Source organism: Octopus bimaculoides, chromosome 10 (genome assembly GCF_046866305.1).
Source record: "Octopus bimaculoides isolate indiv1 chromosome 10, ASM4686630v1, whole genome shotgun sequence".
Lineage (NCBI taxonomy): Eukaryota > Metazoa > Mollusca > Cephalopoda > Octopoda > Octopodidae > Octopus > Octopus bimaculoides.
The window spans coordinates 85,018,665-85,030,402 of NC_142937.1; the positions used below are offsets into that span (position 1 = coordinate 85,018,665).

General features: G+C 35.6%; 1 protein-coding gene across 2 annotated transcripts in view; it reads right to left on the reverse strand.

Annotated features, from left to right (window-relative positions):
* Positions 1-10,307, reverse strand: part of LOC106882742 (solute carrier family 2, facilitated glucose transporter member 10) — a 46,654-nt gene extending 36,347 nt beyond the window's left edge. Inside the window, exon 1 of one of the 2 annotated variants that reach the window (XM_089358906.1) lies at positions 9,404-10,307. In XM_089358906.1, the coding sequence (XP_089215032.1) occupies positions 9,404-9,497 (94 nt within the window). In that variant the 5' untranslated portion in view covers positions 9,498-10,307. The remainder of the gene's footprint in view (positions 1-9,403) is intronic. The other variant, XM_089358908.1, reaches the window with a different exon arrangement.
* Positions 10,308-11,738: the final 1,431 nt, after the last annotated feature.

Consider the following 11,738-nt stretch of genomic DNA (forward strand, 5'->3'; position numbering starts at 1 on the left):
CGTTCAAAAGGTACCTGAATAAGGGTTGTTTAACGATGATGAATAAAACACCTATGTTTCTTGGGGTGAATTATTCAAACCCTAAAGAATTCTCCTCAACACATGACTATGATGCTCCCCACTACTTCTGCTCGTGATCAGAGATGCACATATCGTCAACCACTAAGGGACATGCTCAAGTGGTTACGGTCAAGCAACTGACAAGCAAATCTGTGGTACTGCGCAGAATATTTGCTGTAGTCCATCTTTGACACCAAGACAAAACAATGTACATAACACTTCCAATCAGTTAAGATCAGAAGTCATGAAAATCACTGTGTGTTTGTGTATGTGTGTGTGTGTGTGTGTGTGTGTGTGTGTGTGTGTGTGTGTGTGTGTGTGTGAATGGATGGTGCAAAAGTAAAACGCAAAGATGGAGTAAAAACTGAGTCTCCTAGGTAGCTCCCGATTCAAACGTACACTAAAAATTACTTAAATCAAGGGAGGTAACTCACGAATTACTTTACAGTTTCCTTTAGTAAAAATTACTTTTCTTTTAACGTTAGAGCAAGAGTATCACATTTGGTCGTCTTTTTGCTGGGCCTCTAAGCAAAGGTAGGGGGCGGGAAACAAAGAAGAAACCTGGGGTAGGGAAGAAAGGTAACTGAGAAAGCTGAGGGATGTAGTATGTACCTATTCTACTCTCAGGGATAAAGCGATGGGTGTTAGGGTACGAAATGTGTGGTGAGGGTGATGGTCTGACAAGGCAGAGCCCCTCATGGACAAGCATTACCAAGGAGGTTTTAGGATATCAATTCTGCTGTGGTGGGTGGGTCTTCTTAAGTACAGTAAGGTGTCAGATACCCTGGTCCTTTGTCATTTTCTTCAAGGGGCTCAGCGTTTTGAGATCAGCCTCAATAGTTAGTCCCATGTCTTCCTGGGTCTCCCACTTCCACAAATTCCATTCAGTTTAAGTGATCTGCACTTCTTTATGCAACTGTTCTCACGTATATGCATATTTCGAGCATTATTGTCCTATCATCAGTACCACATCCAACCAATATATTTGTGTGAGTGTGTATGTGTTGCAGGGATGTATATCTATGTTAGTTCCCATCCACAGCTTGACAACTGGCGCTGGTTTGTTTACATACCCTGTAACTTTGAGGCTCAGGAAAAGTGAACAATACAATAGATACCAGATACAAAAAAGTGTAAGCACTGGAATCGATCTGTTCAATTAAAAAAAAAAAAAAAAAACATTTCAAGGCAGAGGCCAAACAAGGCTGCACTCCAATGACTGAAATAAGTCATAGACAAAAGGTATTCGATTAATATGGACAGAAGCAAGACCAAATGATGAAGAGTTTTATTTAGTTCTGTCCCATCTTGGAAAAATGTCTTTTACCATAGCTTCAGATTAACTAAAGTATTATAAGTCAAATTGCATAGATGGAAAATGGAAACTATGTAGAAGCCCACTGAATGGGTTGTATCTGCATTTTGAAAGTCTTGCCTTGTAATATATTGCATCATTATTATTCACCCAAGGAATTACATTAAAATATTGGCATATACGTCTGTGGAATACTCAACAACTTTTTCATTAATTTGATTGTAGATAGATTGTTATGTTGATCAAACAGCAGGTTACTCAGGCTGAAATACACAAAGGATTCTTCATCATACACACACACACACACACACACACACACACACACACACACACACACACAAATACATATATATACACACATATATATACACACATGCATATATATGTGCATTTATATATATATGTATATATATGTGCATTTATATATATATATATATATATATATATATATATATATAAATGCACATATATATACATATATATATAAATGCACATATATATATACATATATATGTAAATATATACATATATATATACATATATATATATATATATACATATATATATATATATACATATATATACATATATATATATATACATATATAAATATATATACATATACATATATACATATATATTTTTGATTATTTTTTTTTATTATATATACATATTCATATATATATATATATATATATATATATATATATATATACACACACATATATACATGCATATACATACATATATCCATATGTATGTGTGTGTGTGTGTGTACATGCAAGTAACATTAAAATACTATAATTTCACACTGCAACTTTGAACTTGTTTGGATATAGAATACAAACAAAGACTTAATATTTCCTATAAAGCCGAATTTAGCACAAAGATTGTGAATGAAATGCAGTAATCCTGAACTTCTTTTCTTTGAACAGCTGTGTTAAGATCATCGATTGTTAGATATTGCATCCCACTGATCTTTGTAAAATAAATTATCTCTGGGTCTCTCAGTTGATTGGTTGTGTGTCACAGAGTATAGATTACCCAGCATAATGTGCTTAACACTTAAATAAACACAGCTTGTAGGATCTACATTAACATTAAAAATATACAAGCATTCATAATGTAATTTATCTACTTATCCATTTGTCAGCTTATCTATTTAGCTAGCTGTCAATACTGTCTGTCAATTGATCAGTCAATCTATCAAAAGACTCATCTTCATTTTGTTTGGTGTAAAACCCGGAGTTTTAACACGGGTTTTTATAACACTTAGCCTTTTCTGCGCTTGTTTCTAGTTCGTCTAATTCTGGAGTTTGTTGTATTTGGAATTCACTTAGATATTCCTTTGCCTGTTTTGTTACTGAGTATGATGCTTTCTTGTTTTCATGTTTTAAGACAAGTTTTAGCATCCAGTCCTCAGAGTTTTTCAGATAGGTGTCCAGGCCGATTGTGGCAATCTTCATTGTTAATATCAGTTGTAAAAGTCCACGGCCACCCTCTTTTCTTGGCAAATAAAGTCGTTCTATATCTGCCTTAGGGTGGTGCATTCTATGCGTTGTCAACAGTTTTCATATTTTTCTGTCAAGATTACAGATTTTAGTAAGTGACCAGTTAATAAATATTGAAACTGTAAGTCACGACTGGTATGGCTAAAGTATTGATCGCTTCGATCCTGTTACTTGCACTCAGCTCTGTCTTGAGTATCACCCTTACACTGCGATAACATCCTCTTCTGAACCTTTCCTTCATCACTGGATGTTTGATTCCGTCCCCTTCAATTACCCCTAGGTATTTGTAGCTCTCTGCTGGTTCTAACTCTTTTATGACATTCTGCTGGTCAAGGTTAACATCAGAAGTTTTTGTCATTTTTCCTTTGATAAAGGTAGCTTTTGCACATTTATCAAGACCAAATTGCATCCTGATGTCATCAATGAATCGTTTACCAATCGCTAGTAAGCCCTTGAGTTGTTGGTCATTTTTTGCAATTAGCTTTAAATCATACATCTAAATGAGATGATTTATATTTTTATCAAACATTTTGTAACCATACTGTGCATCAGTGAGCAATTTTGAGAGAGGTATTAAGGCTAGACAGAAGAGGAGTGATGATAGTGAGTCACCATGGAAAATGCCACATGAAATTCTTACATCTCCAACATTTAGAGATTCATTGTCACTGTTCAAAGTCAGTGTGGTTCTCCATGATCTCATACTTTCAGACAAAAAAGTTTCGCAGAGTAGGAGCTATTTTATACATTTATATTATTATTATTATTAGCACGCAGGGCAAAATGCTTTGTGGTATGTCATCTGCCGCTATGTTCTGAGTTCAAATTCCACTGAGATCAACTTTATCTTTCATCCTTTCAGAGTTGACACTTGATCACTATAGACAGATCAGTTGTGCCGGTTATTCAGATAAAGCTGAATACTTATACATTGTCTTTGACAGGAAAGTCCATCATTATTATTATTACTAAGGCAGCAATCTTGAAGAATTGTGACCATACTAGACAAAATGCTTAGCAGCGTCTCAAATTCCACAGAAGTTGACTTTGCCTTTCACCCTTTCATAGTCGATGTACCAGTTGAGCATTGGTGTCGATGTAATTGACTAACCACTTCCTCCAAAATTTCAGGCTTTGCGCCCACACTAGAGAGCATTATTATTGAACTAAGTAACTAGTTACGCCATTTCATCTTCTCACTGTTTAGAGTGATTCAGTGATGTTTTCAAGGCTAAAACGTACAGGTTAAAAATTAAGATACGGTCTCTGAACTTTGACACTGTATTGTTGTTAAGACAAAGAGGCTGCTTGGACTGGATAACGTTGCTTTATCTTCGCAAATTATTCACTGTTTCAACGTTTACCCTAACCCTATCATTTTTTTCTTTCCTACACATTGTGTAGAAATTATACATTTTGGATTAAAATACACACGCATCTAGGTGAGTGTACTCATAACAGTACTAATACAACTGATATAATATTTTCACTATGCACACTATAGGAAGAATTGTCACAGTGTATTCACTTTAACGCATACTATATAGTCACCTAGTACTATATATATATATATATATATATATATATATATATATATATATATATATATAAAACTTACTGTATAAAGGTTAACGTGTGCGTTCTGTTGTGATACAAACAATATATGAGTATATGCATATATATGTACATGTATGTACATACCTTCATCTACATGTACATATAGATACATAACTGGGTACATGATGTGGCAAAAAAAAAAGATGAAGGTATGTACATACATGTACATATATATGCATATACTCATATATTGTTTATATATATATATATATATATATATATAGAGAGAGAGAGAGAGAGAGAGAGATAGGGCAGGGAATTGTTAATTAATTAATAAATTAATAATTAACAATTTTGCCAAGTAGTTCACTACGCATATCCAGAACAGTGTAACCTTTATACTGGCTCTGTGTCGGTTACGATGATAAGGGTTCCAGTTGATCTAATCAGTGGAACAACAAGCTCATGAAATTAACGTGCAAGTGGCTGAGCACTCCACAGACATGTGTTCTCTTAACATAGTTCTTAGGGAGATTCAGCGTGATACAGAATGTGACAAAGCTGGCCCTTTGAAATACAGGTCCAACTCATTTTTGACAGCTAAGAGGACTGGAGCAATGTGAAATAAAGTGTCTTGCCCAAGGTCACAATAGATGGCCGTGAATTGAACTCATGACCTAACGACCATGAACCAAATACCTCTAACCACTAAGCCACATACCTTCACATAACCTTTATACACAGCGATATCGAATAGTGTACACATGAGCACACACACACACACACACACGGTTTTGCTAGTAAATGCTTCTAGGAGAATCTGAGGATCTTTTTTAAAACGGGGGCCACATTTTTCATTAACGAAACACTTTGAAACTTGGAACACTGGTAGAATGTGTCATATAAAACATCTTTTTCTCTTAGTCTTCTTAAAAAAAAAAGAAATCCATAAGTTATTCCATGTTAAAGTTGTCGTATTTCTGTAATTTCAACCAATCACTGACGTCCATTCAGCCGATATACATTAAGTGCCGACTACATAAACAAACGATTCTGAAACAATTAACCCTAACCCTAACCCTAACCCTAGGGTTAGGGTTAGGATTAGGGTTAGGGTTAGGGTTAGGGTTAAAGCAAATTTAAAATGAAAAAAGCAAATAAAACGAAGGTATGGAGATTAAATACGCTTTACATCGCTTAATCAGCCAAAGGAGTAAATATAAACAACTGAATACTTGTCAGTGATTGGTTGAAATTATCGAAATAAGACAATTTTTTACATGAAATAAATTCGAATACAAAAATATTTTTCTGTTCTATAACACAAAATAGATAAGTATACGAAGTTTGAAAGTCTTTCCGTACCAAAAACACTACGTAAAACATTAATGAAAAATGTGGCCCCCGTTTTAGAATAGATCCGAATCTGAATAAACTGGGATTTTCAGAAAGAGAAATCGGCCAGCTAATTCATACATTATAAGTGTAATCTGTGAGTGGAACAATAAAGATATGCAAGATTTTTCTCAAGTCCCAAATGTGAATTTGTCTGTGTTAACTACATCCCAAAGATGGAGCCTTGTATCTTTGTAGGAAACCGATTCCCTCCTCAGTGGAAGATTTATAATAATTAAAGGGAAGGACTGCTCCAACGAAGTCGCGTATTGTCCTTTTCTTCATAACGCAGAGTAGATGGAGCAGGGACAACTGAAGAAGGGAAATATTCTTTATGTTGCATGTCTCGTTTCTCTGTTTGTTTTTTCCGTTGTTCGAAAAAAAGTTCGTTTTCTGTTTTCGTTTCTCATTGTGTTTAACGTTTTTTGTGATGTCCTGTACCTATATATGCTTGTAATGTATACATATAGATGTCGGTATGTACATATATGTATGGATATATGCATATAATTATATATCATTTATGTTATTACATACATAATGCATACATACACGCATACATACACACATACATACACACACATACATATCTCCATACATACTTACACACACATACATACATGCAACACATATACACACATACATATATATGCATGCTCGCATTCATCCATACATACATACATACATACATACATACATACATACATTAGCTCCAAGGTTAACACTGGTACAGCAGAACTATGGCCAAAGATGCTGGAGTGTGCTTTGAGGGAGATCTGGCTGCTATTTCAAGCAAGTCGGACTACTGCAATGCAACTGTATGTGTGTGTGTGCATGCATTGTGCGTGCGTGTGAGTATGTGTGTGTATATGCGAGCATGCATGTGTGTATGTGATATGTGTGCGTGTGTGTGGGTATATGTGCGAGCGTGTGTGTGTGTGAGAGTGTATGTGATGTCTGTATATGTAATACGTGTGCCTGTGTGTGTATGTGATGTCTGTATATGTGATATATGTGTATGTGCACGTGTGTGTATGTGTGTGTATGCGCGAGCGTGCATGTATATGTGCATGCGTGTGCGTGCATGTGTATATGTGTACGTGCGAGCGTGCATGTGTATGTGATGTCTGCGTATGTCTATGTGATGTCAGTGTATGTGTGCGCACGTGTGAGGGGGAGGAGAGAGAGATTTGGGTGTTGAGAATCTCTGTTTAATGTCGGACATGAAATAATCGCTGAATCAGTGAACCTGTAAAAGAGAGCGCGATACAAAATAAAATGCATACAAGACAACACTACATTTGTTGTGGGTTTTGTCCAGTCAGTCCCTAATCCATCGCACCCCTTTTTTTTCGGAACATTGCTTATATAAGATTACATTATCCAGCGTGTCATTTTACCCTTTTCAAGACGTTATAGTGCAACTTGAGACATTCGGCTGCTATTTCTAGCAAAAAAGAGCAACCACGTAACGGTAAAGCTTGCCGAGTTCGCTTCTGAACTCGCACGCGCGAACGTATGGATAGATGTGTTTGTTGTTGTTGTTGTTTGCACCCAGGTCAACTTCTAATATACCCATGCCTACCCATGCCGTCACACTTGTTTATTTAAACTTCATTTTTTCCTCCCGAGCTGTGGATGTTATTTATATATCAGACCCCACGATCGCGTGATAGATCCCTTAAAGTACAAGTGTGTGTGTGTGTGTGTGTGTACGGCTGTAAAAAAATGTGTTGATGTTCACATATTTAGTTGTGGATTCTATGTGTTTATGAGCAGTGTGATTCATGTTTTGTAATTGGATATTTATGTTTATCAAAATTTAGTCAGCTTCTCTCTCACGTAGCTAGATGTATATATGACAACATTTATACATTCAGACATACATGCATACATGTGAAACAAACACATGTATTTAGGAAGATCATTTGTCCACGAAACTCACGTACTGGTTTTATCCCACTTCTTTTTACTATTATTTGTCAACTAGTTAATTGATAAACCTGTTAACTAATTAACTACTTTAATAATGATAATAATAACAACAGCAAAAAGTGAAATAGAGTTAGTGCGTGTGCTTTTTTAATCGAGGAAATGACCCTCCCACGAGCTTCAATACACGAATTTGCAATAGGAATCTTCTAATACAAATATAGACACGAAAAGGGAAATGCACTTTATGTAAATTTATCCTGTAGAAATACTTAAAACCATCATTATCTGTTGGGATACGAGACTGTGTGATGTCCATGTCTTTCTCATATTGTCGTGACAAAATTCAATTTGGATTATATAACAAAAGATCCATGTTGTTTTATTACATTTTATAACACATGGAAACAAACAAAATGAAAGGAAAAAAATTTGGCCATCAAACCATCGTATGAGTGAGATGGGGGTATCGCATACGATACGATCGGAAGGTACCCAAATCGTAGAGAAGCCCGTTTGACAGCTGAAGTTGGGAATGTTCCTCATGCCAAATATAATAATTATGAATGTGTGTGTGTGTGTGTGTATGTGTGTGTGTGAGAGAGAGAGAGAGAGAGAGAGAGAGAAGCCACATGGCAAAACGTACCAGTATCTATGATGTAATTATTAATGTGTACATACACACACACACACAAACAAATAGCCCCTGATAACTTCCTCGTAGAATTTTTGCAGGAGATTACAAAAGTGGTTTTCTCTTGTTTTTGGTGGATATATTTTACAAGGAATCATGCAACCGGTTTAATATAATCATGTCCGTCACACCTGCCTAGGCATTACGAACATAAAGAAGCGGACCATTATCGCAAGGTTCAAACTGTTCTGCTAGTTTACCGCCCTATGCATAATAGCATGTGTATGTATACTAATCTCCAAGACTTTGTGTACGCGCGCGTGAGTGAGTGAGTGAATGAATGAGTGAGTGAGTGAATGAATGAGTGAGTGTGTGCGTGTGTTCTCCAGGAACCTCATTCATTCATTATGAACTAACGAAAAGATCCGCTAGAAATAGCAACTAAATTGTTTCCAAATTACACTCGAGAATCTTAAAATTAAAAGACGAACGGGCATGTGAAAATACACATCACATGCCTGCTTAATATAATCCTCCTAAGAAAACAGTGTGTAGGACGATAAAATGTGGAATGGTCATGACTGAACCGTTAGTAAATTAACTGTTGTTTAGTCCCAGTAAGTTACTGGCACTAAACAACAACAGCTAATTTCACAATAACTACGATATTTCTTTAACAAAAACAAACGAGTAATTCTCTCTACTTCTTCACTGGAGTTTATAGAAACAGAACGAAATACCTTGGAAACTGTACCCTTCTGTCTTAAAATAGAAACATACCAATAGATAATGTAACTGTAAGTACATTGTGTCGGCACAAAAGCTTGGATGATCACAACTGGAATGCTCCTGAACAAAGTTTTGTTCGATCGAAGCTGATTCGGGGCTAAACAACACATTCCTTAAAATCCGAAGTGTAATATAAAGAAAGGATAAATGAAATAAAATTAAAACGAACACATGGTCGAAATTAGAGAAGAGATGGATATAAAAACAAACCTTCAGCTTTAAGAAGACCCCTGAGTTGAGAATCCGTTTCTGTAATATCGAGGTAATTAGAACCATCATCTTCTACACCAGACAGCATTGTCATGGAGAGACAGACAGAGAAAGTGAGCGAGAGAAGAGAGAAACTGCAAGCTGAGATGGATGCTTGATAAAGTGTTAAAGGAATGTAACAGTTTCCTTGTAGACGTTTTTCTCACTCTTTAAATTCCTCTAGTCCAACAGCTTACCGATTCCAGTGTCGTCATCTTCGCCCACTTTTCTGACTTCCATCGTTGCATCTAGACGTTGAGAATTAGTAGTGAGTGTGTGAGAGAAGGAGAGGAAAAAGAGAGACGGAGGAAAGGAATTAATGAAAGCGAGAGAGAGTTACTGCAAGCCGACGTGTTGCCGTGGTTCGAGAGAAGTTACTACTGTCACTAGGAGCAATATTTATGAGCACTCCCGACTTGCTAAAAATAGCAGCCACATTTCCCTTGAATATCCTGACCCACCGTTCTAAAATACGAGAAGGTTTCGTTAGGTAATATATCCGAGATATCTCTAAAATTGGTTGGCCACGACTAGAAAGTCTTAATCACAAGTCTGACCTGGGTTAAACAAAAATTGTCAGTTCTATGTTTACATGCAGAAACATACATACTGAAGAAATAATACCGCACAAAAGCAGTGTCTTCATTATAGGCATGTAGCCTCACAGTTCACAGATGAACTGCGAAGGCCATGGGCACTGTCTTTTCCACACCAAACAAGTGTGTCTGTGTATACATATACACACACGCCATTGACATCAGTTTAATTACAGCGTTGGTTAAATCAGTCAATACAAAGTGAGTATTGATCTTTGAATCGAAATGTATACAACGTTGAACTGAGAGGAAATTTCAAACGGAAGTATGTATTGAGTACTATAAACAATATAAATAACACATACACAGAAATGGATATAATGAAAACATATATCCGTTAACTAGGATTGGTTTAATTTTTGTATAAAAGTTTTATGTATATGTATATATGTATATATATATATATATATATGTGTGTGTGTAATTATGTGTATTTCTTCTATCTTAATGAATAAAAATTCTTCTGAAAGAATAAATGGGTTAATAGAAACCAATGTAGCAAAGAACACAAAATAACTGTGGTTAGCTCCTGTTTTTAAGGCAGGAACTCCTTGAAATTTTGGGTATTTGAGTATATTTAAGAGTTTAAGGATTGGAGAAAACGCATGTTATAATTGCATACTTTATTCCTACATATGTTTCAAAGGATTACAACCTGTGTGATCCATAGGGATCTTTGATATTAAAATTGTAACCTTCTCATCAGGGAAAGCATGGGAATCATCTTAAACGTAAGACATTGTGACCGATTATATATATATGTATGTATCTATATGTACATGTAGATGAAGGTATGTACATACATGTACATATATATGCATATACTCATATATTGTTTATATATATATATATATATATATATATATATCAAAATAAGCAACAGGATATCCAGGGGTATCCTCTGGATATCCTGTTGCTTATTTTGATTTTAATCACCTTATTTTGGAACAGTGTGGATAATACCGTACTAAATTCTAGTGCCTCAACTTAAGTACCTAATTCATCTTAATCTATCTATATATATATATATATATATATATATATATATATATATATATATATATATATATATATATATAGAGAGAGAGAGAGAGAGAGAGAGAGAGAGAGAGAGAGAGAGAGAGAGAGAGATATCCTCTTCAGTCTATCATCGATTAGACACCTTTACACGAATATTTCGAATGATTAGAGAAATAAATAAATAATTGTTAATGTTTACATTTGTGGGAGTGCTTATACATATATTTTATTTCATATAATTATACGTGATAGATGGTTATTTGTGAAAAAGAGTTTTCAGTCGTGAGTGGATTTTCCAGTCGAAGATGACGTATAATCGTTCAGCTTTTCCCAAGCGTCCTGCACAAAGAATTTGTTTATAGCAGTGCTCTGCAACCTTTTTTTCACTTGCGGTACACTTATATTCTTTTCAAAATTCGGTGGCACACCTGAACTGAAAATATAACTAAAAGGGAGAAAAATTTCCTAGCATCGTCTCTTGGCTCACCAGTGTGCCGCGGCATACCATTTTTCGGAGCATTGGTTTATAGTGACCAAAATGTTCGTGCCGCACATTAGCTCGCTCCCTCCTGCCATCAAATTGATGTTGTCTGAACTGGGGCGCTGTGTACCACGTGTCGGGTGTCGAAGTGGCCGAAGGGAAACGTGAGATGAAGTGCTTTGATCAAGAACACAATGCA